This window comes from Micromonas pusilla (assembly GCF_000151265.4).
Source record: "Micromonas pusilla CCMP1545 genomic scaffold MICPUCscaffold_13, whole genome shotgun sequence".
Lineage (NCBI taxonomy): Eukaryota > Viridiplantae > Chlorophyta > Mamiellophyceae > Mamiellales > Mamiellaceae > Micromonas > Micromonas pusilla.
The window spans coordinates 585,574-612,129 of NW_003315894.1; the positions used below are offsets into that span (position 1 = coordinate 585,574).

Consider the following 26,556-nt stretch of genomic DNA (forward strand, 5'->3'; position numbering starts at 1 on the left):
TTGGGCTTACCCATGCTTGGCGCCGGCGTAGTCTGCGGAGGGAGGGGGAGGAGGGCGCGCGGGTCGTCAGCCGAGGGAAGGATGGGAGCTTCGTTGGAGGAGAGGAGGGGGATTGAATGGCGCGGGGGGGGGGGAGGAATCGGCGGCGGCGGCCGACGCGCGAGGGGAACGACCGCGCGCGCGACGGCGTCGATGCGATGCGTACCTGCGGCGGTTGCCGAGTGAAGTGACGAGATCGGTGACGCGACGGGCCGTCCGCGCGCTTGCGAGTGGCCGCGTCGGCGACGTCCGAGGTCGTCGCGAATCGATGCATCAGCCCTAAAACCCTTTTGAGAGAATTTCTCGGGGAGATCGGCGCCGTTCATCGCCGATCAACACGCGATTGACCCTCGGTTCTTAGCTTCGATTCCGGATTCATCGCTCGCTGTTGATCGGCGAGAGCTTCGCAGCAGCTCGATTCGAACGAAGCGTCGCATCTCGCGCGCTTCCCACTCGTCCCCGCGCGCGGCGCGGCCGCTCGCGTCGTCATGGCGCAGCGCGAGTCCTTGCTCGTGTCGACCGCGCGCCCGCGCGCGTCGCGTCGCCTCGGCGGCGGCGCGACGACGCGGCGGCGCCGCCTCGCGCGCGTCCTCCGCGGCGAGCGCGGCGTTCTCTTCCTCCTCCTTCTCGGCGTGCTCGCGCTCGTCGCGTCGCACCTCGCCGCCGCGATCCTCCCTCGCGTCCTCGCCGCGTACCGCCCGGGCGTCTGCGTCCCCGGGTCCGGACTCGCGCCGTGCCCGCCCGAGGCGTCGCGCGTTGACGTGGACGTCGTCTCCGTCGCGGCGAAGCCGACGTGCGTGACGCACGTCGCGGTCCTCGCGCTGAACCAGTACGTCAATCCGCGGCGTATCGTGTTCGTGACGTCCTCCGCGTCCAAGTGCGCGACGCTGATCGCGATGGCGTCGAACGTGGAGTGCGTCGCGGAGGACGACATCGTGCCGGGGGTGACCAAAGCCTCCGTGCGCGATGAGCTTCGAAGGCTGCACGGCGACGGCGCGGACGCGGATAAGCTCGGACGGTCTCGATCGGGATGGTACCTCCAGCAGCTCGTCAAGCTCGGCGCCGCGGACGCGATCGAGGGCCTGAGCGACGTCTTCGCGGTGTGGGACAGCGACATGATCCCGCTGTGGCCGACGCGGTTGGTGTCCGAGGGGAGGGTGGGCGCGTCGGGCGCGCGGCGGGTCGTGCGGCAGATTGGCGGGTACGTCATCGGAGGGTACGAGAAGAGTTACGAGACGTTGACGGGGGGGGAGACGTTGTCGTACGCGCCGGACGGGAGCGGGTACGTCGCGCATCACATGGTCATGGAGCGACGGTTCGTGAGGGAGCTCCTGGCGACGTTCGAGAGGTCGTTGACGTTGACGACGAAGGCTGTGGGGGGAGGGGGAGGAGGCGGCGGCGGGGGCGGGGGAGGGGGGGATGGAGAGCGCGGCGGCGGCGGCGGCGGCGGCGGCGGCGGCGGCGGGGGTGAGACTGCTTCCCATACGACCCCGTTCGCGTGGTGCACGCCGTTCCTTAAGGACTTTTCCCGTCGTCACTCTTCACCCGCGCTTCCCTTTCAACGTTTGACCGGTAAGACGTTCGACTGACCGATCGCTTCACCCACGCAGGCGGCGGCGGCGGCTTCCCGCGCTGGGCGTCCGCGATCCTCGCGGCGATCCCCTCCGACGATCTCGACTTGGGCTTCAGCGAGTACGCGTCCTACGCGAGCTTCGTGTCGTCTCGGCACCCGGAGACGGTGGAGACGGCGACGTCGCGGACGTGGAGTCGGCACCCGCTGGGTCCGTTCGTCGGGTCGTTCGCGATTCGCGCGTTTCGGTGGCTCGGCGGAACGGGGTTATGTTGTCCGACCGCGGGGATGGTGCGTCTGATGAAGGTGTTGGGGTATCAGTACGCCGGGTTCGAGATCGGGCACGTCGGGTCGTGCGGTCTGAATGCGCCCGGGCGAGAGGAGAGCTACGGGCTCTGACGACGCGACGACCGCGGCGCGAAGTAGAAGTACATTAAAAAATCGCAATCGAGACGAATCGGAAGTATTACTGTATTACGCCGCCCGTCTCGTCTCGTCTCGTCCACTGTCTCCCTGCGAACACGAAAGAAACGCATAACTTCCGAGCGTTATCTTCACGCACGCCCTTCATTTCATGAAGCGCGGTCTTCGTTGTCGACCTTGAAGATGCGCAACCGACCGTCGATCCCGCCGGACACGACGCGGTTCGGGCCGTGGTAATCCACGCACAGCGCGCGCGCCGTGTGCGGTTTCCCCGGGTGCGCCTTCACCGTGTGCAGCGGGAGTTTCCCGCGAATGTCCCACAGCTTGACGTTGCCGTCGTACGCCGTGGACGCGAGCTGGTACTCGCTCCCGGGGCACCACGCGACGCTGACGACCATCTCCTGCTCGTTGAAAACGGAACGGAAGGCGTTCAGCGAAAGCCGCGGGGGAAATAAAAAGAAAACGGAACGGAAAAAAAAAGTCGACGCGACGAGAACGAACCGCGCGCGCGAGCGAACGTCTCGGGAAAAAATTAGAGATTTGTTCCTCCATCGAATCGCTTCGTCGGGAAACGGTGTGTGTCATCGTCACCGACGTTCGCTCGCGCGCGTGGTCCATCCGAGCGGGCTTTCGCTTCGGCCGAGAGAAGAGAGAAACGAACCGAATCGAGACGAAAAAAAACCCGAGACCCACCGTGTGAGACGCCAAGCTCGTCGTCGCGCCCGTCGCGTTCCCGACGCGCGGATCCCAAAAGTGCACCATCCTGTCCCCGCCGCCACACCACGCGAGCATCCCTCCCCCGGCCCTGACGGCCAGCCCCATGACGCACTTCGGCGCGGCATACGTCTGCACGCACGTCCCCGCGTCCGCGTCGAACGACTTCAACGAGTGATCCATGCTGCCCGTCCAGACGACGTCCACGCTCTCCCACGCGACGGCGGTGACCGCGTCCGTGTGCCCTCTCAGGACGACGACACCCGCGGGGAGCTCCTCCTCCTCCTCCTCCTCCTCCTCCGCCGGCTTCTTCTTCGCGTCGTTCGGGTCCGGAATCCCGAGCGCCTCGAACACGGACCGCTCCAGCGGGCGAACGTCCGGGACCGCGTCCTCGCCGTCGCCGTCTTTTCCCTTAGGGTCGAGGGTCCATACAAAGCGATGTCGGGGTGGAGTTCAAAGGCGTCAGAAGCGGAGTGGGGGAAAGGCGTCGAGGGCGGGGATCGAAAGCGAGGGGTGGGCGGAGAGACACGCCGGGAAGTAAAGTCCTCAAGGATCGTCGTTCACCACGCCGACGCGGTCGTATGGGGACCAGTGTGAGATAGAACGCACCTTGCGTCGCTTCGAGCTGCTCGGCGCGGTCGCTTTCCACTCCGCGGCGCGCGCTTCCCTCGCCGCCTCGATCTCGTCGTCGTGGGTCTTCGCGTCCGCGCCGACGGTTCGCGCCCACACGCGCGCCGTCTTGTCGTACGACCCCGACGCGAAGCACACGCCGTCCGGGGACGCGGCGACCGAGGTGATCGTCCCCTCGTGCCCCACGAACACCCGCGACGACCCGACGTGCTTCGCGGAGTCTCCCTTGGCGTCGACGACGACGTCCCACGCGCGCACGACGCAATCGTGCCCGCCGCTGACGACGACGCAGCCGTTACCGTCGTCCTCCGTCGGCGGAAGCAGCGTCACCGCGACGACGGGCTGGGCGTGGCCGTCGAGCGTGACGAGATGCTTTCCTTTCGGCGAGTAGAGTCGCGTCGTGCCGTCGTAGGACGCCGTCGCGATCGCGCCGCCCCAGGACCCGCACACGCCGGCGACCCAGTCGTCGTGTTTCCCGGTCGCCTCCTCGCTGGGCGGACCGACCGCGGGGATGTACTCGACCTCGAGCGTGCTCTCCGCGGAGACGCCCTTGCGGAGGAGGAGTTTCTCGAGCGACGTGCGCACGAGCTCGCCGTCGACGAGGAAGTCGAACGGCTTCGGCGGGTCTGCGATCGACGCGCGAGGGGTTGGGGGTTAGGGTTGGGGGGTTAGGGTTGGGGGGTTAGGGTTAGGGTTAGGGTTAGGCCGGCGGCGCGCGAGGGGGACGCGCGAGCGGCGAAGACGGGACGGAGGAGGAACGAGGACGATCGATCGATTCGATCCTCGATGGATGTGATGGATCCAGAGTGCTCGGCGCATCACGCACCGAGCGCGAGGAGGTGGTTGATGACCTCGGAGAGCCCGTAGCGCGTGAGCTTCCCCGGGACCGCGAACGGCGTCGGGGAGATTCGGTACTTCTCCGGCAGGCGCGTCACGAACTTGCACGTGATCTGCGTCTCCTCGCCGGTGGAACCCATGTTCTTCGAAGACGCGCGCGCCTCGTCGGCGGCGTTGCGAGAAGGAGGATTCGCCGATGGGAATCCCGCCGCGCGCCGCTCCACCTTCGCGCGGACTGGGACGACGCGGAAGACGGGAGCCGAGCCTTCCCGAGACGGACGGTGAGCGCGGTTCACGCGCGATGCGGCGTCGAGAGAGAGAGCGGCGGCGCGCGCGGAGGACGCGAGTGACGGCGAGTGATGACGGCGCGCCAGGCCTTCTCGTCATCGAGAGTTCGACCGACCGCGCGCCAGCTTGCATTTCTTGATTAGGCACAAGAGTGCCCAACGCGACGCGCACATCGCCGCGCGCGGACGCGTCGTCGTCGTCGCCGCGATGCTCTCTCGAACGACCGGGCGGACGTCCACGTCATCGAACAGCGCGTACGGGCAGTTCTACAACGGCGGCGTCACGCTCCCGCGCGACGCCGGCGTCGACGACAGAGGTGGGGGCGGGGGGACGTACGCGTCGAGATCCGACGCGCGCGTCGGCGCGGACGTCGCGAACGGCGCGTCGCGCGCGTCGCGCGCGAGCTCGCTCGGCGCGCACCGCGAGCGCGGCGAGCTCCGGAACGTCGTCGTCGCGGACGACCTGTCGCGAGGGACGAACCTCGGCGCGCGAGGCGCGATGAGCCGCGACGGGCGCACGCTCGTCGGCGCGGGGTTGGGCGGAGGCGTCGGCGGGTCGCCGCGCGCGCATCCGGAGCGCATTCACGCGGTGCTCGGCGCGGGGGGGGGGCGGCGATCGCGCGGGGGGCTCGATCCGCGCGATCCGAGCGACCCGTCGAGCGCGAACGGGTGGAGTAAGGGGTTTCACGGGACGACGCCGCGGACGCTGGATCCGAGCCAGGGCGGTCCGCAGTCAGGGGGTGGAGGAGGACTTTCGTCTTCGTCGTCGCGATCGAACGCCGCGGCGGCGGGGAAGTCTTCCGCGAAGCCCACAAACACGACGTCGGGCACGGGGAAGCCGTTGATCGTGGCGAGCCACCCGGGCGCGGTCTCCGCCGCGGGCGCGAAGGGGCTCAACGGCGGCCGCCTCTCCGGCGGTCCCGGCGGCGGTCCGAACGCGAACGCGACGACGACGAATAATCCGCTTCGAAAATCCTTCGACGCGGGCGTGACGATGACGGGCCCCAAAGGCGCGCAGATCGAACGTCCGAGCACGTACGCCAGCGGCGTGAACCACGGGACGACGCGCGCGGCGGGGTACCTTCCGCAGTCGCACCAGAGCAAGAAGACGGCGAAAACGCACGAGGGCGGAGCGTTACAAAGAGGCCCGCCGCCCAAGGCGAAATTTCCATCGGGCGACGCGTCGGCGGCGTCGCGGTCGCCCGGATTCGGCTCGATGACGATCCCGCGCGCCGGCGCGCACGTCCCGGTCCCGACGTTCCGCGGAGACGCCGCGAGCGCGAGCCCGCTGAGCCCGCTGTCGCCGAGCGCGCGCGAGGGCGTGAGCACGCGACGCAACGGCGGCGCGACGCGGATTCCGTTCGGAGCGCACTCCATGGCTGGCGGCACCAACGGGTTCAGCAAAGAAAACCAGGATGATCACTTCGTGCTCGGGACCGGCGGCGGCGTCTCCGGCGACCGCGATTTCATCGCCGCGGTCCTCGACGGCCACGGCGTGGACGGCCGCAAGGTGTCGCATTTCGTTCGCGCGCGTCTGCGCAGCGAGCTGGAGCCGCGCGCGGGCGTGGCGACGGCGGCAGGCAAGGCCAAGGCGCGCGCCGCCGCCGCGCGCGTCTCCGCCTCCTCCGGCGCCGTCGGCGACGCGTACGCCGCCGCCGCCGCCGTCGGCGTCGGCGCGTCGTCGCCGGACAACTCCTCCCTGCCCCCCACGCGGTTTAACAGCGGCGCGGACGTCGAGCGCGCCGCGGAGACGAGCAAGCGATTGACGGAGGCGTTTCGCGCCGCGCAGGCGGCGCTCGTGAAGAACAACGGCATCAACAGCGCCGAGAGCGGGTCCACCGCGGTGACGTGCGCGCGCGACGGCGACGTCCTCACCGTCGCGAACGTCGGCGACTCGCGCTGCGTCCTCGCGCGCGAGGCGCAGCCGCCGCTGACGTACGCGACGGATCCTCTGGGCGCGGCGAAGAAGACGCCGCTCGTCGCCGTCGATCTCTCGTCGGGCGCGTCCCACACACTGGTCCCCATACGACCGCGTTCGCGTGGTGAACGCCGATCCTCAAGGACTTTTCTTCCTGGCGGCGCATCTCTCCGCCCAGGGTCCCTCGCTTTCAATCCCGACGCACACACCTCGACGCCTTTCAACTCCGCTTCTGACGCCTTTCAACTCCACCCCGCAGATCACAAGCCGAACCGGCCGGACGAGGAGGCGCGGGTGACGCGCGCCAACGGCGTCGTCGAGCCCGCGCGGTCGCCGCTCGGGGGGTTTGTCGGCCCGCACCGCGTGTGGAAGAAGCACCCGCGGACCGGCGGGCTCGCGGTGTCGAGGGCGTTCGGGGACACCGCGCTGAGCGGCGCGGGGGTGATCGCGGAGCCGGAGCTCTTCACCGAGCGCGTGACGCGACGCGATAAGTTCGTCGTGCTCGCGTCGGACGGCGTGTGGGACCACGTGGACAGCCAGGAGGCGGTCGAGCTCGCGGGCGCGTGCTTCGAGTCCGGGGCGGCGGCGGCGGCGGGGGCGGGGCACGGCGGCGCGGCGCAGCGCGCGGCGGATGCGATCGTCGCGCGCGCGTGCGAGCGATGGAAGCGGGCGATGAATGGAGGGTACCGGGACGACATCACGTGCGTCGTCGTGCCGCTGTTGGGGTGGGAGTGAGGTGGTGGGTGTAACGCACGGGGGTTGGGCGTTTCGAGGAAGTACGTGTAGTCTTGTTGTCGTCGCGAAGTATTGTACGAGTACGCGCGTCGTCGTCGTCGCTGCTAACGTCGTTCGTCTGCTGATACTCGTATCATCATCCTCCGTCACGAGTTCCAGTCTCTCACGCGCTCGGCGTCGCGTCCGCGATCGGGGACGGACGTCGCGCGCGCCTGCTTCTGCGACTTGTGCGCGGCTTTCCCGACCGCGCTCCGGTCGAACTTGCTCTGGCGCTCCTCCGCGGCGATCGCGGCTTGCTCGCGCGCGAGCGCGTTCTCGCGCCTGTCGGGGAGGGAGAAGGGAGGGAGGGAGGGAGTCGTGAGATGCAGAGACTTTACAGTATTGTTCGCAAACGAGAAGCGTTTGAAGCGTCTTTGCGAGGCGAGGACGCGACGACGAGATCTGCGCGCGGCGGCGGGGGAGCGCGCACCGAATCTCGCTCTCGCGCAGGAGGCGTCCCTCCTCGTCCTCCTCGGGGCAGCAGCACCCGCAGCACTTGCGGAACATGGACCCCATCGGACGCGGGCACCGCGGGCGCGCGCGAGGAAGTGCCGACGGGGGGTTCGGCTAGATCGAGGCTCGCACTGCGGTCTTGTCACGCGACTCTTGTCCAGCTCTTGTCCTTCCGAGGAAAACTAAAACGCTCGGACGTCGCCTCATTTCACTACTCTCATCCGCGCGCCCGCCGCCGCCGCACGCTCAGATCCAAGCCATGCAAAAGCGTTCAACGTCCGACGGATTCAACGACATCCCCGAGAATGTCGCGGCCGTCGTGTTCTCGCACCTCGGGAAGAACCCACGACATCGCATCAGGCTCGCCGCGGTGAGCAAGGTGTGGAGGGATGCTAAGAAGTCTGACTTGTCGTTGCCTGGCGCTCCGAGGGCGTTGTTCGAGCTCGGTGAAGACCTTATCGGGAAGGAGACGAAGGTGTCGTTCCGGAAGGCGTTCTACTGGTACCGAAAGGCCGCGGATCTTGGAGACGCTGACGCCATGTGGATGATCGGAGTCTGCTACCGCAGTGGGTTAGGCGTGAAGAAAGACAAGACGAAGGCGTTCGAGTGGTGGGAAAAAGCGTCCTTATGGTGTTTTCACCGCAAAGCGATCTGCTCTCTCGCGATGTGCTACCAGCGCGGCGACGGCGTGGAGAAAAATAAAGCGATGGCGTTCGAACTGTACCTCAGGGCGGCGGAGCAAGGTTCAGCAGAGGCCGCATAGAGTCTCGGGAGTATCTACGAACGCGGCAAGTGCGGCGTGGCGGCGAACAAAAAGGAGGCGCTGAAGTGGTTTCGCGTCGCGGTGGAGCGCGGCAAACCCGACGCGGAACAGGATGTGGAACTCCTCGAGGCCGAGCTCGCGGCGGAAGCGGCGGCGTGAACGAACGAACGAACGAACGAACGAACGAACGAACGAACGAACGAACGCGTGTACCGTGAGCGAACCTTTGTAACGAACGCACGTCGAACGTCGCCCGCAGCCAGAGTACGTTTTCGCGCTCGCGTGTCTCGAGAAAAACTCGACGGGTGCGGGTGTGAGTTTTTCATCCCCCGTCGAATGGGGGTCGCCCCTCCGCGGGACGCTCAGCGCCGGGACGCGACTGGAACGACCGACGATAAACGCACACGCATACACGATACATTACATCGCGCGCGGCGCGAACGCGCGCCAAGCAGACGCGCGAGCGGTCCGCGGTCGCGACCGACGCCGCGTTCGCCCACCGTCGTGATCTCCCCCCGTCGTGATGCTCCGCGACGAGCGCGCGGTGTTCGCGGAGGTACGCGCGCGGGAGTGGAACGACCTGAGCGGCGACGGCGACGACGCGTCCGTCGTCGACGTAGAAGGCGACGTCGATCATCGGCACAGGTGGTTCCTCCGCGTCGGTCGTCGCCGTTCCGTCTTCTTCCGCGTCCTCGTCGTCGTCTCCTCGCGGCGTTCTTCCTCGCGTCTTCTTCGCGGCGTTCTTCGTATTCTTCTTCGACGCCGCGGAAACCTTCGGGTCGTTCCGTACGAGCGAACGTCGGGGTGGAGTTGAAAGGCGTCAGATGGAGGAGTTGAAAGGCGTCGAGGGCGGGGATTGACCGCAAGGGATGGGCGGAGAGAGACGACGGGCAAAGTCCTTAAGGATCGGCGTTCACCACGCCAACGCGGTCGTACTGTATGGGAACCAGTGTACACGTAGGGCTACTGTATAGCCTATCCGCCAATCGATCGCGGTGGTCAGCGAAGATGACGAGGACGACGACGAGGACGCGCCCCCAGCCTCGCCTTTTGCTGTAGACGCGTTGGACACCCCGTCGTCGCCCGTGGTGTCCCGTGTGCCCGCGACGCCCGCGCTGCTGTCGACGCGAGTTACGCGGGCCGCGCCGAACCACGCGTCTCCATACGAGAACGAGGAGGGGTGGACGATCGTCAAAGGCCGTATGCGGCGGCCTGACCGCGTCGACGACCGACGCGACGGCTGTGAAAAACATGGCGCTACGGTGACAGCCACCGCACCGCGCCGCTCGGCCCGCCTCCTGGCACGCGCTACTCCAGCTACCGACGCACCAGGTGGCCCAAGCGTCGCCGCTCGCCCGCGTGTCGCGTCGCCGCGCGCAGACACGCGAGCGAAGGCGAAGGGTGCGAGAGGCGTGCCCCGCCGTGATGGCTCGGCGGCGCGCTCCCCGGCGGGTCGTGTGGACGTAATTCCGGGCCTAGACGCGAACGCTCGATCGGCCGCGACAGACGCACGAGCCGCGGGTCGCCGCCAAGGCACAGGCTCCGCCCCGACCGCTCGCGTCGCCGCGGTCACGCGAACGAAGGGGAAGGACGTGAGCGGCGCACCCCGTGCCGCCCCCGACCGCGGTGGCTTAGCGGCGCGCTCCCCGCCGGGTCGAGCGGACGCCAGCCCAGCCCTCGGCGCCGACGCGCGTGCGAACGCGCCGGATGCACGAGCCGCGGGTGGCCGCCGTGGCGCCGGCTCCGGCCATGCCGATCGCGTCGCCGCCGCGGGCACGCGAGCGAAGGCGAAGGGCGCAAGGGGCGCGCCCATCTCGTACGCGCTCAGAACCTCACGTGACTCTGAAAACTTCCACGCGGGCGCGGCAGCGCAAATCCTTTTTATGGAGCCCGACACTGCTGGCGATTTCCACATCGCCCCGGCTTCGTGCGCTCGTGAGGCTCACATGGGTTTCATGAATCCCGTCGTGGGGTTGCTTACTACGTGAGAGGATTGTTCGTAGTGCGGTCTGCTCGCTTCTAGATCACATGTTTTACCCGGATGGGTTAGAGCTCAGTCTTTTTGTAATCAGATCTACTACCTTCGTACATAGTTCATGACTAAATACATGTGCCTTTGATGTACGAAGGTACGAAAGTAAAAACTCAAGAGAAAGAAAAAGGGTCCAAATAAGCGCCGCGCGATTTCTCCCCTCACACGCACACGAACGCACCCGCACGCACGGTGAAAACCATTCATCAAGATCATGAGTGTGTTAATAATGGAATCTGTTTCTCCCTTCGCGTGACGAGGTGATTTAGATGTATTTATAGCGGGGACCAGTTTGCTATTATTCGTTTTTTTGGAGGATTTCATGCCCCGAAAAGGGAAGCGGGGACATGGTTGGTGTTCGGATCGTTTGAAGGAATTTGATCGTATCAGGAAGCAGATCGAAAGAATAACTAATGGAGGTGATCGGCGAGAGTTGTTTAGATGCCTCGAGCTCTGTTGTGGGACGAAATCTTTCTTGAGAGCGGTACGACGACGATTCACTAAATCTCGTTGCGTCACCGTGGACGTGAATCCGAAGTTCGCAGCCGATGTCATTGTTGATGTCATAAATTGGATAGCTGAGCACCGGCAAGGATGGTTTGACGTGATCTGGATCAGCCCCCCATGCAAAGAATACTCGAACTCGAAGACCGTTGGTGTGCGCGATATAAAGGGTGCGGATGCTGTGGCGATGTCGTGCTTGGTGCATCTCGAGGCCTTATCCCACAGGTCTGGCTGGATCCAACGCCGCGTCCCACTCCGGCGCGAGCGGCGGGAAGACGTGGAGCGCGGGCGCGGGCGCGGGCGCGGGCGGCGAACGCGGAGACGGGAGGGAAGGAGAAGCAGAAGCTCGGGTTTCTTCAGAAGTACTACCACAAGGGGGCGTTTTTCCAGGAAGCCGCGGACGATCCGGCGAGCTCGATGGGGACGGACGACATCTACAAGCGCGACTTCAACCAGGCCACGGGCGCGGACAAGGTGGACAAGAGCGCGCTGCCGAAGGCGATGCAGGTCAGGGGCGACGCGTTCGGGAAGATTGGACGGACGAAGTGGACGCACCTCAGCGCGGAGGACACGACGTTCGCGGGCGGGGACAACGTGTGGGCGGACGCGCGGAACAAGAGGGTGGGCGAACTGGCGGAGAAGGGCGCGGGGCGGAAGCAGGAGTTTCAAAAGCTTTCGGCGGTTCGTCTTCGGATCGCTCTTTAAATCGCATCGCATCGTGCGTGCGCGCTCGCATGCTTCGTCGTTCTCCGCGCGTTGTTCACTCACCCCCCCCTCACCACCCACCCGCTCCCGCCGCGAACGCCATCGTCTCCCAAGGCACTCAACGAAGGAGGTGCGCGCACGCGCCGTACGCCTTGTTCGCCGCGCGCGCGAACTTCTCCGCGTGCGCGACGGAGCAGTCGCCGTTGTCCTCGAGATCGATCATCAACGACACATGCTCGCCGCACGACGCGCTGCGGTGCTTGTAATCACCGCGAGACAGCGCTTTCGTCATTACGTACATATCTCCGACGGCGCTCTGCGGCGCGAACTTGAGCACGTCGAACTTCTTCCCAATGGCGTGCACGTAAATCCCGCACGTGCAGCTCACCTCCGCGTACAACATCACTTTAAGGCGACAGGCGTACGACTTCTTGTCCTCGTGCGTTGCCGAGGTTGATCCCGTAGACAGCCCTAACTCGGTGTGATCGTCGAGAACGTCGGCGGCGCGGGCGCGGGCGACGGCGTCCACGGCGGATTGAAGGGAATTTCTCTTGTTCGTGAGCGTTTTATCCTCGCCCCCCTCCGCGAGCGTCTTCAGTATGACCGCCTTCTTCTCCAAGACACGCACCTCCGCGAGCATCACACCGAGCTTCTTGCGGGCAATAGGACCGGCCGGCGTCAGAGACGACGCGGGCGACGAGAGGCCGTTGGTACCGGACGCGACCCCCGCGCCGGACGCGCCGGACGCGACCCCCGCGCCGGACGCGATCCCCGCGCCGGCGGCGGCGGAGACACTCACCCCCTCGTCGACGACGGCCTTGACGACGGCCTTGGCCTCTTCGAGACCGGCGATCAACGACGCGCGGGCGTCGTCGGAAAGTCCCGCGTCGCTGGTGTTGATCACGTCTCCGACGGCGGCGAGGAAGTTTGTCGTGTCCGCGATGAACTCGTTGTTGAGGAGCTTGATCTCGTCGAGGCGGTTACCCGCGGCGTCATCGCATACGCGGCGTGCTTCGCGAAAGGTAGTCACAGTGCGAGTCAGAGCCCAAGACACATCGACCCGGAGTCGATCCGCCGCCGCGCAGCCGAACAAGATGTACGTGTTCGACGAGATCTGCCAGCCTTCGTCCGCGAGCTTGCTGCAAAACCCCGCGATGAAGACGTTTAACTTCTCGGCACCGTCCTCCGTGGGCGGATCGAGACCGTAGCATTCTCGCTGCACGGCGAAGACACCGGAAGGCGTCTTCCCGTCCTTTTTTGTCATCAAGGGTATCCAAGACCCGCTTTCGTCCTCAACAAGGGTGACGTTCCGCCGAAAGCGTTCATCTCCGCCTACGCCCCTTTGAGCCATGAGTTGGTCACCGAATCCGGCGAGCGACTTCGGCGGGGTGGCGGCCTTCGCGTGATCGACGCGGACGATCGCCGCGGTCGTGTCCGATCCCGCGCCGCTCGGGCGAATCACGCGCACGCTCGGGGTCGGAACGATGTTCTCCTTGTTCGAGTCCGCGTCCGCGCGCGTGGCGCTCGTGGTTTTCGCCGTCGCTGCGGACTCCGCGGACCGAACGCCGCCGACGTTCGAGACCACAGTCGCGAGCGAAGAAGGCGCGAGCGAAGAAGGCGCGAGCGAAGAAGGCGCGAGCGCCGCCTTCGCCGCGGCCACAATCTCCCTCAGTTCGTTGGCTCGCCGCGCGTCGTCCTGCTTCTTCTTCTTCTCCTTGGACCCCGGCGCGGCCGCCCGCGCGTCGTCCCGCTTCTTCTGCTTCTCCTTGGACCCCGGCTCGGCTCGATACGCGGTGTCCTGCTTCTTCTTCTTCTCCTTGAACTCCGGCTCGGCCATCCGCACTATGTGAAGCGCGGCGAGACGCTCCTTCTCCTTCTCCTTGTACTCCGGCGCGGCCGCCCGCACCCTGCTCCAGCACGCGTTGCACAGCGTCCTCGGTCCGGCCGGACCAGGCCTCCACTGCGGCGTCTTTTGCCTCCGGCAGTTAAAGCACACCTTACCGGCGCACGGCGCGAGGTCGCCGTCGCCGCTCGGGTCGAGCGGGGGGATCGCCGCCGCCGCCCTCGCGCCGTCATCGGCGGACTGAGAGGACGGCGGCGCCGCCGCGGTCGATACGGGCGAGTCGTTCGAGTCCGCGACGGCGTCGTCGTCGCCGTCGCCGGACTGAACCACAGCGTCTCTCTCGCCGAGGGGGGCGCTCGCGCGCGCGAGAGGGACGTCGTCAGAGCTCCGGACGGCGCCGCCGCCGCCGCTCGTGGTCCCTTTGGTTGCGATACGCGGTTGGGGGCGGCGACGCTTCATCGCGGACGAGCACTCGGTCCGCGCGCGCGCGCGTCGCCGCCGCGCCGTCGACTAAAACCCGTACAGCTGGACGACTCTTTCCGGAGAAGGAGTTCAGATTTCAGAGTAGTAGACAAGGAAAATGCATACAAAAAAACCCATAGAGTACGAGTACGTTCGGCGGATTCTTCGCGAGCCGGCCAGTGTCGCGCGCGTCTCAGTGCAGCTGCAGCAGCGCAGCCACGTGGCTCACACGCATCCCGCGCGCGCGCCCCCCACGGCGACGATGCCGGCCTCCTTCCTTCGACGCGCGGCGCTCCTGGCTTCGCGCGACGCGACGACGCTCGCGCGGAGCGCGACGAGCGCGTCCTCCGTCGCGTCCGCGTCCGCGCCGCGCCTCCGCCGCGCGCCGCGTCTCTCGCGCGCGACGTCGTCGACCACGACCTCGACCTCGGCGTCGTCGTCGTCGACGACCGCGGTCGACGCGACGTCGCCGCCGCCGCCGCCGCTGTACACGCGCACGCACGAGATCTTGCGCCCGGAGTCGGTCTCGTCGGACGGCTCAGAGATCACGATGACCGTCGGCCTGACCGAGCACGCGTTCGACATCATCGGCGACGTGCGAGCGGTCGAGGCGGTGGACGCGGAGGAGGCGGACGGATGGCGTCGTCGTCGTCGTCATCATCATCACGCGGCGGGGAGGTGAGACTGCTTCCCATACGACCCCGTTCGCGTGGTGAACGCCGTTCCTTAAGGACTTTTCCCGTCATCACTCTTCACCCGCGCTTCCCTTTCAACGTTTGACCGGTAAGACATTCGACTGACCGATCGCTTCACCCACGCAGGCGGCAGCCGAATCACGCGGCGGCGGCGGCGGGTCCGTCCTCCACGCTCCTCGCGCGGCTGCACTGGGAAGGATTCAAACGCACGGCGTCGGACGAGCTGTACCACGCGTCGTGGGCGAACGTCTCGGACGTGCGCGACGTCGCCGTGCCGTTCCCGGCGACGCTCGTGGGACTCAACGCGGCGGCGGTGGGCGAGCCGTACGAGGCGCGTTCTGTCATCTCACGCCGGTCCCCGCGCGACCGCGTCGGCGCGGCGCGCGCCGTTCCTTGAGGACTTTTCTTCCCGGCGCATCTCTCCGCTCGCCCCTCGCTTTCAATCCCGACGCACCTCGACGTCTTTCAACTGCAACTGACGCGCCTTTCAACGCCTCCCCGATGTCGCCTCGTATGGGCAACGACCCTCAGACGATCTCCTCAGCGGAGAGCGGCTGGGTCGCGCGCGTGACGGCGTCGAGAGACGCGATGCGACGCGCGGGGAGCGACGCGCTGATGAGCGCGCGGGCGTACGAGGAGATGGTCGAGGAGCAGCTCGTGGAGGACGAGGCGGAGGCGAGCCGGTCGTATCCGTGACGGGATGGGATGGACGACGGACGCCCCGCGGCGGTTTGGTTTCGGAGGAGTACGATACGTTTCGTCGACGTCGACCGCTTCCGATGATAAATTATTAACTCAACGCGCCGCGACGCCCTCGCCGCGCCTCCCCCTCTCGTCGTCGCTCCCTCGCGTGCCTACCTCACTTCTTCGCGTCGCCCCCCCCACCGCCGTTTTCCTTCGCCAGCGACTCTATCAGCGACCGCGGCGGCGCGTACGTTTCCAACTTATCCAGAAGCTCCGCGGGCGTGTCCCCGACGACGACGATGGCTCGCGCCTCGCGTCGAATGAACCCGCGCGCCGTCGACTCGTCCAGAAACTTCAGGAACAGGTCGAAGTACCCGGCGACGTTCAGCACCCCCACGGGCTTCGCGTGATACCCCAGCTGCTGCCACGTGATCATCTCGCGCGCGCGGTTCGTTGAGGGAACGAACGCGGACGCCGGGGCGACGGCGCGCGCGCGGGATCGATCGCGGCGGCGACGGCGAACGCGGCGCCGGCGTTCGATCGATCCCGAGGGCGCGGCGAGCGATCCTCGGTCCTCGCGACGTTCGTTCCTGACCTCACCCCAGTCTCATCAGCGTCACCGGCTCTGGCGGTGCGACGACTGCCGGTGCTTGTGCGTGTCCGACGCGCGCACGCGGCCGCTCTGGGACGCTCGCATCTTTTCGGACTCGCGTCGCATGCGGTCGTACTCCTCCGCGGTGATCCTGTGGACGCGGGGGAGGGGGGACGGGCGAGGTCAGTCGAAGGCGTCGGGGTGTTGAGAACGAATGGGAAAGTTAAATCTCGAGAGGGCGCGAGCGCGCGCGCGCGCGCGCCCGGCCGGCGGGATCGGGGCACGCACACTTCGTCGTCCTCGTCGTCCATGCCTTCCGGCTGGCAGCAGTTTTTCGTCAGCGCTTGACCCATCGCGTCGGGCGCGTCGTGCGGTGCGGAGTGAGGAGACGCCGCAGACGTCGCGCGCGTCTTTTCGCGAGCGTCGTCGCGGTCGGCTGCTCGCGCCAGTCGGCTGACGCGATGACGAGTCTCATCAGAGCCACGCCGCGCGTACCCCCGCGCGCGAGCGTCGCGATGTCGTCGTCGGCCCACGTCACGCTCTCCCCGAGCCTCGCGCGCGCGTCGTCGTCGTCGTCGTCGCACGCCTCCCGCGCGACGTCCGCGCGCTCCCGCGCCGCGTCCGTCGTCCGCGCGGCGACGTCGTCGTCGTCGACGTCGTCGTCGTCACCGGAATACAACATCGACGACGACGAAATCGCACCGCTCCGATCGCGACGACGCACGGTCTTGACAACGCTGTCCTCCCTCGCGCTCGCGTCGTCGCCCCTCCTCGCGCGCCCGTCTCCATCGCGCGCGGACGAGAGCGGGCCGTTCTGCGACTACACGCAGACGCTCCCGTGCGACGAGTACCCCAAGTACGAGCGCACGGCATCGGGGTTGCTCTTCCAGGATCTGCGCTACGGCGAGGGCGACGCCGTCGCGCCGGGGCGTCGCGTCGTCGTGGACTGGGACGGCTACACGTTCTACCTCTCGCACGTCCTGCAGGCTCGGAACTTGCCCAAGGGGGGCGACTTCGAGCAGAACGACGACGCGTTCTTGTCGTTTATCCCGGGAGACGGCACGGTCATTCCCGCGTTCGACGAGTGCGTCAAAGACATGCGCGTCGGCGGCATCCGACGGTTCATCGTCCGCCCCGGTCCGCTGTCGTACCCCGGGGTGCTCAAAGGGAACTGGAAGGAGGGTAAGGACGGCGTGGGCCCGGTCCCGGCGTCGTTGTCGGGGAAGCGCGCGCTGGAGTTTGTGAACAGGAACACGGCCAACGTTGACAAGAGTCTGCTCTTCGACGTGGAGATTCTCGGCGTGGAGGGCGAAGACGGTCGAATGACGCGAGGGTTCAGACGAGGACCGGGGAGGTGGGCGGAGGGGGTGAAGCAGCGGTTGTCGTAGCCGTCGTGACGCGACGCGCGAGCGACGTGTCGTCTCGTTCTGTGTTCCGCGTCGTAGTGTTGTGATGGTATACGAGCGACCTCGACTGATACAATCTGATCGTCCCTTCTAGTCTCTAGTAGTGTAGTCTCTCTCGTAGTGCTACCTAAGGTGTAGTGGTACAGACGCGCCCCCCCCCCTCCCCCCGGAGAGGCTCGTCGAATCTTTCGTTTGGTCGCCTCGCCTCGCCAACTTAGCCTTATTACCAAAACGGACACCAGCCGATGTACGACTGGCACAAGTTCTCGTGCGACGTCGCGGCGACGATGAGGCGCTGAACCTGCGCCTCGACGCCGTCCGGCGTCCCGTTCTCGACGTCGTCGTGCTTTGAACCGCTCAGCCCCGGCGTCGTCGACGCGCCGTGGCTCCCCCCCGCGCTCGCCGACATCGCCATCGCCGCGCTCGACGCGAACCCGTCCCTCCCCGTGAGCTTGTGCGACATGCGACGCATGACGTTCACCGCGCGGTCGTTCAAAACCTCGTTCGTGTCGACGTCCAAGCCTTCGATGGCGTCCAGCGCGGTGACCCTGTGGCGCTGCAGCGCGGACGCCGCGGCGTAGTTCGCAGCCTCTTGCTCCGCGACCGCGGCGACTTGCTCCGCGTTTAGGGTTTCCGGGATCGGCACCTCCCCGGGCGCGGGCGTCGTCGGCGTGGGCGTGAACCGCCGCGCGGGCGCGACGTACGGCCCGGGGGAGGTTCGATCGCGCGCGCCGCCGGCGGTGGCGCCGGGGTCGTACCCTCCCGCCGCGGGCACGGGAGCGGACAGCGGCGGCATCGCGTGCGCGTGCGCACCGCCTTCGCCGGGCCCCATCCCCGGGCTCTCGCGTCGTTCTTGGCCGACCGGCGGCGGCGTCCGCGGCAGCGGGGGCGGCGGCGCCGGCGCGGGCGCGCCCTCGGGAACGGGCGGCATCGTCGGCGCGTGCTGATGCTTCGGCGGGCTCGCGCTTCTTCGCCCGCCGCCGCCGCCGCCGTCGCTCCCTTCGACGCCGCCGCCGACGGCCGCGGCCGGGGACGTCTTCCCGTCGCTCCCGCCCGGCGACGGCGTCCTCCGGTCCTTGTTGTTCAATCCCGGCGTCGTCGTCGGCGTCGGCGCGCCCGAGCTGCCGCCGCCTTCTTGGTGCACGACGCTCACGGCCATCACCGCCGCGCCCGGCTGTTGGTTCACGTTCTCCCCCGGCGCGGTCGTGTTCAGAAGACGCCAGTTGATGAGCGGGTCGTGCACGAACGCCTCGAGCATCGCCATGACGGAGTCTTTGTTCCCGCGGAGGACGGCCATGACGCCCTCGCACGTGCTGCGAAAGTTGCCCTCGATGCCGCTTACTTCCATCGCGCGCACGAGCATTCGCGTCAGGCGGAACGGCACGCGCTCGGGGAACTTCTCGCGCTGCATCGACGCTTCGAAGCAATCGCCAAAGTCGATGTGAAGAATCTTGCCGGAGTAGCGATCCAGCGTGAGATTCGACGGGTGGCGATCGCCGAGGCCGAGGAGATAGCCGACCATGGACATCACCGCGAGCGAGCGCGTGTACGTCGTTCGGCGGTCGAGCCAGACTTCGCTGCTGCGGGATTTGAGCCACAAGACGCGCGCGAGGTCGTTCCCGGGGGTGTTCTCGAGCGCGTGCTCGAAGACTTCGACCTGGATGGACGAGAGAGGGCAGGGCAGGGCAGGGAAGGGCGAGGAGAGAGAGGTGAGCGACCGCGCGCGATGCGAAAGAAAAGTGGTCAAAAAATAAACGCGAGCGGTTCGACGCGCTCTCGCCCGTCGTCGCGTGTTACGTTGCTCAGTCCCTTAGATGTTCAATCCGCCCTCACTGGCGCCGCGGCGGTAAGCCGCGGCGAGTCAGTTCGTGTGTGTAAATATCATCATCGCAACGGTCGTATGATAACACGCGAGCGACGACGAAGGAAGGCTCGGCCGAACGCAAAAAAAACGAAAACCAAAAGCCAAAAAAAAGTTTTCAAAATCCGCGCGACTCGCCTTGTTCACGAGCGGCAGGTGGTCGTAATCCGGCGCCATCGCGAGCATGAGCCGATGCTCCAAGTTCAGCGGCACCTTGTGCGCGTCCCTGTGCTCGCGTATCAGCGCGTGTAGCGTGTCGCAGTTGGGAACCCAACCGATTAAACCGCTGTTCGGCGACAGCGGCACGACGGCGTATCGCGCGATGCTCAAATCTCTCCGCGCCGTCGACGGCGTCGAGTTTAGCAACATGTTCACGAGCCCGAACAGCTGCATGACGCGCTCGTCCTGGCGCAAATCCTCGTGGCCTTTCAGGAGGTAGCCGTAGTCCTTGCCGTCGCTGCCGTGGATGTGAAGTCGTCGCGGGCGTTGCTTGGAGGTGATGACGTGCATCGTCGGCGCGAACGCGGCGATGGTGACGGATCCGCCCGGGACGCCCGGCATGTAATTGCCCGGCACGCAGAGCTCCAAACCTCGCGCGTTCAGCAGACGCGGGGAGACGTGCTGCAGCTCCAGCGTCGTCAACGTCGGGAGCTGCTTGTTGATGCGCTTGAAGACGTGGTAGTACAGATCCCAGGCTTGATTTAGCTCCTCCTCGCGGCCGGTTTGGCAATATTTCCGACACCAGTCGTGCGCCTCTTGAAGCTCTCTTCCGTACGCTTGCACGAACGAAATCTCGTGTAGCGTCTCCGCGCCCATGCGCTCGATGATGTGATGCAACGGCGCGAGCACGCGAAGCATTCCCACGACGTTTTGCTCGCCGAAATACAGCTGCGACGCCTCCTCGAGCGCCTCGTGCCACGCCTCGTGCCACAAGATCGCGACGCGAATCAACTCCAACGACACAACCTGCGCCTGCTCCACGAGCAACGCGCTGTGCTGCCGCAAGTTATCGAGCACCGCCATCGCGGCGGACCGTCGCGAGCTGCTCTGCGACTTGCACGCGACGAGAAGCGGGTACAAGAGCGCCTGCGGGTGCTTCCGGCCGACCCTCACGAGGAGCTGGTGGATGAGCTGTCGCACCGGCGACGAGTTGCTGTGAATCCTCGCGACGATCTGGGGAATCACCTGCAACCACGTGTCGATGTTCACGTGCCCGAACCCGTCCACGAGCGCAGCCTCCACCTCGGGGGCGACGCCGTGGTTAAACCACAGCGTGAGCAAGCGCAGGATGTCCTGAAGCGGGCCGCCTTTGCCCTTTTGTTTCGTCGTGCCTCCGAGCGCGATGGATCGAAAGAAGCCGGTGATGGCCGGCGCCACGTGTCTCGCCGACGTCTCCGGCGCGTGCTTCGCGTGGTGCTCCATCGCCGCGGCGTTGAACAGCGCCCAGTGATGCCACGCCTTGGCCCACGGCGCGCACGCGTCCGTCGCGGTTCGGAACGCGGTGAGGACGTCGTTGAGCGTGGCGTCGTCCATGTCCTCGGCGAGGGACCACCGCATCTGGCCGAGTTTGAGAAACGCGCGCGCGATGAGTTTGCAGTCGGGGGGGGCGACCTGCCCGACCGACGCCGCCGCGCTCATCGTCCTGTTTCGTTCGGGTGGGGGGGGGTGGCGGCGGGAGGCGATGAGATCAGACGCGCGGGGTGGAGCGACGGCGGGCGGCGGGCGAGGCGGCGCGGGGACCGATCTACAGACCGAAAACGAAAACGAAAACGAAAATTAAATCGCCGCGGGCGCCGTCGCGGCGAGTCAGTGTAACTATGACATAATACTCTCAGCGAGCGTGTGGCTGGATGAGACACGAATGTCACCAGCCGCTCGGTCAAGTTATTTGGTGTTGGCATCATCCTCAGCGACGGCGGGCGGCGTTCGAACGGCGAAAAAAATAAAAGCAAAGAGAAGAGAGGGGGAGGGAGGCGAGGCGGCCAAAAAAAAAACGCAATCGCAATCGCACCTCAGCTCCGCGGCCAAAGACTGCAACCGGCCGAACGCGTCGCGTCGATGCCCCAGCGCCCACTGATGCTTCACGTACGCGAGCATCACCTCCGGTCGTCCACTCCCTGCGCCGTACCCCGGCGCGTTCACCTGACACTGCGCGGGGTCGTACGCGAGCAGTCGGATCAGCGTCCGGTGCGCCTGTCGCGTCCGCCCGGCTTTGCGATTCAACGACGCGAACTTGAGCCACGTCGGCGTCTCCTCCGCGATGGGCAACACGAGCGATCGCACCGCGAGAAGCGCCTGCCACACCTCGACGTTCCGTTGCACGCCGTAGATGCGCTCGCGCCACATCTTGCGCATCAGATCGCGCCTCACTGCCACGTCAGCGTCCGACATGGAAGGGTCCGACGGCGACCGGCCCGCGCCCGAGCCGCGCGCGTTGGCGGCGGCAATTTTCCCCAGCTCCGCGTATTCGATCACCTCCTCCAGCTCCGTGAGCTGCTGCACGCGGATCATGCCGCCGTAGGACCGGTCGTAGGACTCCGTGACGAGCGCCGCGAGTTCCGCGCCGAGGGCGTCGCGCGCGGCCGCGATGTGCGCGCGCGCTTCCTCGGTCTCGCCGCGGTGCACGGCGAGGACGGCTTTGAAAAAGTCGGCATCCGTCGCGAGCCCCGTCGTCGTCGACTCCAACGAGTCGGGATCGGGACCGCCGCCCGGACCGCCGCTATGGCCGCCGGTCAGCGCGCGCGCGCCGCTACCGATGAGACTCAGCGAGCTACGATGCCGTCCTCCGGACGGGATCACGCTGGAGCTTCGCGCGTGCCCTCCCGCGAGCGATCCGCGGGGCTTCCCGCCGCCGCCGCCGCCGCCCGCGCGGTCGCCGCGTTGCGCGGATACCACCTCCGAGTATTGCTCCATGCGCGACCAATCCCCGAGCTGCCACGCCGCCTGCGTCGCGAGCGGCGCCATTCGTCCTCGCAGCACCGCGTCGCCGCCGACGCCGACGCCGCCCGCGCCGGGGGCGCCGCTGCCGGCGCTGAGCTCCCACTCCTTGGCGCACAAAACGCCCAGCGCGTCCCACTCGGCGAGCGCGGCGAGGCACCGCATCTGACCGAGCACGGCTTCGCGTCGCGCGTCCGACGCCGCGGACGCGTTCGCGCGGTTCATCACCATCGCGGCGAGGGATAAGTTCGAGGCCAGAAGCGACGATTCGTTGTGCGAACCGCCGCCGCCGAGCGATCCGGCGCTGCCGTGAGAGCCCCACGACCGCGCGCCGAAAGAACCCGCCGCGTCTCGCGGCGACGACGCGAGCTGCCCGGCGATCGAGTCCGTCGACCCGGACGACCCGACCCGGCGCGGCGGCAACGCGTTTGCGTTCGCGTTCGCGTCGGTTGCGGAGGATACCGACGGCCTCGACTTTGGCTTTGGAATTTCCACGCCCCCGCGCGCGACGTCGTCGTGGACTTCAATTTCGAGCTCGCTCGTGGACTCCGGGTCGTTCCATACAAGCGAACGTCGGGGTGGAGTTCAAAGGCGTCAGGTGGAGTTGAAAGGCGTCGTGGGCGGGGATCGAAAGCGAGGGATGGGCGGAGAGACGCGCCGGGAAGTAAAGTCCTTAAGGATCGGCGTTCACCACGCGAACGGGGTCGTATGGGGACCAGTGTATAGAACGCACCTCCAACGCGGGCGCCGCCGGCCGCCGTTGCGCGAAGCTTCCGCCGCGCGAGTGAACACCGCCGTGCATCCCGTGTCCGAAGAGCGGCTGCCCGTTCGGCGCGAACCCCGCCTCTTTCAGCGCCTTCTCCGCGTCCGCCGCCTTCCGCTGATGCGCCTCGAGCGCGTTGTCCCACTGCCCGAGCTTCTCGTACCACCCTTCCTTGATCTCGAGCAATAAGTGCGTCTGCGCGTACACGAGAACGCCCATCGCCGCCTCAGGGAGCTGCAGCTGGTTGTTGATCGCGATGATCGCCTCGACGCACCGCGCCGGGTGCGACACGAACTCGAGCTCCTTGTAGTGGAGCGCTTTCGCGTACGCGCGACAGCGCTCGGCGATCATGCCGAGCGTTCGGATGTCCACCGGCAGCGGCTTCTCGTCGTGCTCGCAAAACTCCGCGAGGTTTAGCAACGTGGTGACAATCTCCGGCGGTATCGTCGGCGACCCGAACGCCGCCTCCAGCGACCGCACGAGCTGCTCGCGCGGCGTCTGCGACAGCTCCGCCCAGCACGACACGAACGACGCGCAGAATAAATCGCGCGCGAGGTGCGGCTGGACTTGCGCGAGGTCGATGCACGCGCGCAACGCGGGCGACGGCGACTGCTTCAGAAGCTCCACGGAGAGGTGCCGCATCCACTCGAGCCAGTCCTCCTTCGTCGAGCGCTGCGACGACTCCCACGCGCGTCGAAGCGCTTGCTCGTTCATCGCGTGCTTGCCCGAGGAGCCCGGCGGGCCGGGCGAGAGCGAAGAGTGGAGGAGAGGGGAATCGCCGTTTCGGAGACTCCCGCCGCGGTGACTGCCGCCGCGGAGCGAATCGCCGCGGTCCCCGCTCGTGCTCCCCCTCCCTCCTCCGTCGCCGCCGCGCCAGTCCGCGTGCGACGCCGCCGGGGAGTCCAGCGACGTCACCGTGGACGCCGCGTTGCTCAGGCGGAACGGCGAGAGCGCGCCTGTCGTCGCGCCGGGGATCGCGATCGCGCCGCCGACGCCGCCGCCGTCCCGCCTCGCGAGCAGCTGCTCGGACAGACGCTCAAACACCGGGTCGCGCATCCCGCGCTTCTTCATCGTTCGCTGCACGAGCGGAAGGAACAACAAAAACTCCTGCTGCAGCGCGGACGCCATCGACGTCAGCGCGAGCAGCGCGTCGCGTCGAAGCTCCTTCTGCGGTCCGTCCAGCACGCGCGTGAGCGGATGCACCACCGCGCTCGCGTGCCCGGCGATCTGCATCCTCGGGAGGAGCGTCGCGAGCGATCTGAGCACCGTGGAACGCACCGCGACGGGAACGGGCGCGACGCCGGGGCGGAACAGCCGCACGAGCGCGGGGAGCATCAGGTGCAGGTGTTCGTCCACCGCGGACCCGAACGCCTCGAGCGCGTGGAGCACGGACGGCACCGCGCTGAAGTCGCCGCCGCGCTCGGCGTCGGCGAGCACGGCGATCATCCGCGGAAGCAAGTCGGGGAGATGCGCTCGAAACTCGTCGTGCAGCGCCGTCGCGAGCTCCTCGCACAGCCGCAACATCTGCCGCAGCAGCGCGTTCGGGCCCCAAAACGCGCGCACGATGGCGAGGATGTCGTCCAGGTACCGTCGCACGTGGCCGCGGATGATCGCGACGAGCGCGGTGAGCTGCGCGAGCATAAACTCCCGCAATCCGTCTTCGCACGTGTACATCACGTGCATCACCACGGGCATCACCGCGGGTAAATACCGCACGCAGTTTAACCCCAGCGCGCGGAAGATGTACATGATCGATCGCACGACCATGTGGTGATGCGATGCCATGGTTTGGTCCTTAAGGACGCGGAGGAGCGCGTTCAGGGCGACGGTCGGGTAGAAGTTATCCGACACCGTGCTGAGGTTCGCGGAGGGAAACAGAGATTCGTCGTCGATCGGGTATCCGCCGCCGGTGCTGCCGACGCCGCCGCCGCCCTTATCCTTCCCAGGCGCGTCCTTGCCCTCTACCGCGCCTTTACCCGCCGGCGCGCCGTCGTCGCCGCGCCCGACGCCGCGCACGCCCTCCATGGACAGCAACCCCTGGCCGTGGAGTTTCTCTTCGTTGTCGCGGTGCGCGTGCGGATCGAGCGCGCCGAGGATGCCCAACGTCCTGATGGTCGTTCATCGGTCAGTTGAAAGGGGACGCGATCAAATATTGAAAGCGGAAAGCGCGGGTGAAGAAAAAGGGCTTCAGAAACGACGCGCGAAACGCGAACGGGGTCGTATGGGGAGCGGTCAGACGCACCTGAGCACCTCGGCGCGCACCGGCCCGGCTTCCTCCGCGAGCACGCGAAGCATGAGCGACAGAAGCGGCGGGTGGTCCCCGTACGGCGCGATCACGTACCCGGTGCTCTCGATGAGCTGACCCATCGTGACGACCGCGACGTCGCGCGTGGACCCGAGCTTGATGCCTTCCACGACGAGGAGAAGCAAGTCCGGGACGAACTGCCGCATGGACGCGCCGCCGACTTGCGCGAGCTCGCCGATGGTGCCGAGCACGGCAGCCTTCTCGCGCACGCTGACGATGTGCGACAGCGCTCTCACAGCGGTCCCCGACGCGTCGGCGAACTTCGGGGCGAGCGCGGAGACGCCGCCGGGCGCGCCGACGGCGCCGCTTCTGGGGTCGCCGTCGGCGGCGGCGGCGGCGGCGAGCGCTGCGTGGGTGAAGCGATCGGTCAGTCGAACGTCTTACCGGTCAAACGTTGAAAGGGAAGCGCGGGTGAAGAGTGACGACGGGAAAAGTCCTTAAGGAACGGCGTGCACCACGCGAACGGGGTCGTATGGGAAGCAGTCTCACCGCCGCCGCCGCCGCCCTGCGCGGTCGCGTCCGGCGGCGGCGCGTTCTCGCCTCCAAGGGCGATGCCGTCGCCGCCGCCCTTGGCCGCGATGCCCTCGCCGCCGTCGACGGTCTGCCCCGCCGCGGCCGCGGCGCCGGCGCCGGCGGCTTCGATCCCGCGCTTCGCGATGCCCGCCGCCTCCGCCGCGGTCGCCGCCGACGCCTTCGCCGCGGCGACCTCCTCCGGCTTCCGCAGCTTCATCATCAGCGTCCGCAGGATGGGCGCGATGTACGGCATCACGAGCCGCGTGCACGATCGCACGAGCGTCGCCATCAACCGCGCGGACTCCTCGCGCAAGTGCGACTCCGTGGAGTGCTCGAGCTCGGTCAGGAGCTGAAGCAGATGCCGTCGAAGCGCGGGCAACGCGTACGCGGGATTCCGCGGCGCGAGTCGACCGACGAGACGAATCGCGAGCAGCCGAACCTCCGCGCTCTCGTCGTTCAGCGTGATGAACAGCGCTCGCAGCGCGTCCGCCTGACCGAGGTGCGAGTCCACGGACGGACACGGGCGCAGAAACGACGCGAGCACGGCTCTTCGAACGTTCGCGTCCAGATCTGATGAGGGTTTTCCATACAAAAATAGTTCATCGGTCAGTTGAAAAGAGACGCGATCAAGTGTTGAAACCGAGCTATGGGTGAAAACTTTTGTTTTGAACGCACCTGACACCGCGACGGCGAGCAATCGCGACATGATGAACTCCTCCGTCCACGCCGACCACCGCGACGGCGCGCCGTTGGTCAGGTGTGATGCATGCGAAACGCTCGAAACGCTCGCGCTGTTGGCGTTAAGCGCCATCAACGCGGCGTCGCCGCCGTGTATCGACGTCCCGA

General features: G+C 67.1%; 11 protein-coding genes across 11 annotated transcripts in view; 6 read left to right on the forward strand and 5 right to left on the reverse strand.

Annotated features, from left to right (window-relative positions):
* Positions 1 to 527: 527 nt before the first annotated feature.
* Positions 528 to 2,008, forward strand: MICPUCDRAFT_42522 (uncharacterized protein; the record flags this gene model as incomplete). Its single annotated transcript, XM_003062834.1, has 2 exons — positions 528 to 1,506; positions 1,650 to 2,008. The coding sequence occupies 2 exons, from the start codon at positions 528 to 530 to the stop codon at positions 2,006 to 2,008; spliced, it is 1,338 nt and encodes a 445-aa protein (XP_003062880.1).
* Positions 2,009 to 2,181: 173 nt separating this feature from the next.
* On the reverse strand, positions 2,182 to 4,353 carry MICPUCDRAFT_21888 (uncharacterized protein; the record flags this gene model as incomplete). Its single annotated transcript, XM_003063037.1, has 4 exons — positions 2,182 to 2,433; positions 2,726 to 3,106; positions 3,461 to 4,002; positions 4,203 to 4,353. The coding sequence occupies 4 exons, from the start codon at positions 4,351 to 4,353 to the stop codon at positions 2,182 to 2,184; spliced, it is 1,326 nt and encodes a 441-aa protein (XP_003063083.1).
* Positions 4,354 to 4,708: 355 nt separating this feature from the next.
* MICPUCDRAFT_52739 (uncharacterized protein) lies at positions 4,709 to 7,153 on the forward strand (the record flags this gene model as incomplete). The annotated part of the gene is made up of 1 exon (XM_003062835.1): positions 4,709 to 7,153. One exon carries the CDS (start codon positions 4,709 to 4,711, stop codon positions 7,151 to 7,153), a length of 2,445 nt encoding a protein of 814 aa, XP_003062881.1.
* A 751-nt stretch (positions 7,154 to 7,904) lies between these two features.
* Positions 7,905 to 8,408, forward strand: MICPUCDRAFT_52740 (uncharacterized protein; the record flags this gene model as incomplete). Its single annotated transcript, XM_003062836.1, has 1 exon — positions 7,905 to 8,408. One exon carries the CDS (start codon positions 7,905 to 7,907, stop codon positions 8,406 to 8,408), a length of 504 nt encoding a protein of 167 aa, XP_003062882.1.
* Positions 8,409 to 9,321: 913 nt separating this feature from the next.
* Positions 9,322 to 10,323, reverse strand: MICPUCDRAFT_52741 (uncharacterized protein; the record flags this gene model as incomplete). Its single annotated transcript, XM_003063038.1, has 1 exon — positions 9,322 to 10,323. The coding sequence occupies one exon, from the start codon at positions 10,321 to 10,323 to the stop codon at positions 9,322 to 9,324; it is 1,002 nt and encodes a 333-aa protein (XP_003063084.1).
* A 1,444-nt stretch (positions 10,324 to 11,767) lies between these two features.
* Positions 11,768 to 13,951, reverse strand: MICPUCDRAFT_52743 (uncharacterized protein; the record flags this gene model as incomplete). Its single annotated transcript, XM_003063039.1, has 1 exon — positions 11,768 to 13,951. The coding sequence occupies one exon, from the start codon at positions 13,949 to 13,951 to the stop codon at positions 11,768 to 11,770; it is 2,184 nt and encodes a 727-aa protein (XP_003063085.1).
* A 121-nt stretch (positions 13,952 to 14,072) lies between these two features.
* MICPUCDRAFT_52744 (uncharacterized protein) lies at positions 14,073 to 15,046 on the forward strand (the record flags this gene model as incomplete). The annotated part of the gene is made up of 2 exons (XM_003062837.1): positions 14,073 to 14,632; positions 14,776 to 15,046. The coding sequence occupies 2 exons, from the start codon at positions 14,073 to 14,075 to the stop codon at positions 15,044 to 15,046; spliced, it is 831 nt and encodes a 276-aa protein (XP_003062883.1).
* Positions 15,047 to 15,150: 104 nt separating this feature from the next.
* On the forward strand, positions 15,151 to 15,345 carry MICPUCDRAFT_52745 (uncharacterized protein; the record flags this gene model as incomplete). The annotated part of the gene is made up of 1 exon (XM_003062838.1): positions 15,151 to 15,345. One exon carries the CDS (start codon positions 15,151 to 15,153, stop codon positions 15,343 to 15,345), a length of 195 nt encoding a protein of 64 aa, XP_003062884.1.
* A 66-nt stretch (positions 15,346 to 15,411) lies between these two features.
* Positions 15,412 to 16,296, reverse strand: MICPUCDRAFT_36172 (uncharacterized protein). The gene is made up of 2 exons (XM_003063040.1): positions 16,214 to 16,296; positions 15,412 to 16,076 (listed from the first exon to the last, which is right to left on the reverse strand). The coding sequence occupies exon 2, from the start codon at positions 15,767 to 15,769 to the stop codon at positions 15,509 to 15,511; it is 261 nt and encodes an 86-aa protein (XP_003063086.1). The 5' UTR covers positions 15,770 to 16,076; positions 16,214 to 16,296; the 3' UTR covers positions 15,412 to 15,508.
* A 474-nt stretch (positions 16,297 to 16,770) lies between these two features.
* On the forward strand, positions 16,771 to 17,229 carry MICPUCDRAFT_6601 (uncharacterized protein; the record flags this gene model as incomplete). Its single annotated transcript, XM_003062839.1, has 1 exon — positions 16,771 to 17,229. A coding segment is annotated over one exon (459 nt), but the record flags the coding sequence as incomplete, so codon positions are not given.
* A 325-nt stretch (positions 17,230 to 17,554) lies between these two features.
* TOR (target of rapamycin kinase) overlaps positions 17,555 to 26,556 on the reverse strand; it is a gene marked incomplete at both ends in the record, with an annotated part of 13,114 nt that continues 4,112 nt past the window's right edge. The window contains 11 exons of the mRNA XM_003063041.1: positions 17,555 to 17,947; positions 18,494 to 18,988; positions 19,340 to 20,834; positions 21,204 to 21,871; positions 22,088 to 22,308; positions 22,605 to 22,609; positions 22,969 to 23,697; positions 23,836 to 24,824; positions 24,909 to 24,999; positions 25,135 to 25,407; positions 25,887 to 26,354. Of these exons, the coding sequence (XP_003063087.1) occupies positions 17,555 to 17,947; positions 18,494 to 18,988; positions 19,340 to 20,834; positions 21,204 to 21,871; positions 22,088 to 22,308; positions 22,605 to 22,609; positions 22,969 to 23,697; positions 23,836 to 24,824; positions 24,909 to 24,999; positions 25,135 to 25,407; positions 25,887 to 26,354 (5,827 nt within the window). The remainder of the gene's footprint in view (positions 17,948 to 18,493; positions 18,989 to 19,339; positions 20,835 to 21,203; positions 21,872 to 22,087; positions 22,309 to 22,604; positions 22,610 to 22,968; positions 23,698 to 23,835; positions 24,825 to 24,908; positions 25,000 to 25,134; positions 25,408 to 25,886; positions 26,355 to 26,556) is intronic.

Excerpts from the sequence above, each read along its gene's own strand:
- MICPUCDRAFT_36172 (XM_003063040.1), bottom strand. The coding sequence starts at position 15,769 with ATGATCACGTGGCAGCAGCTGGGGTATCACGCGAAGCCCGTGGGGGTG.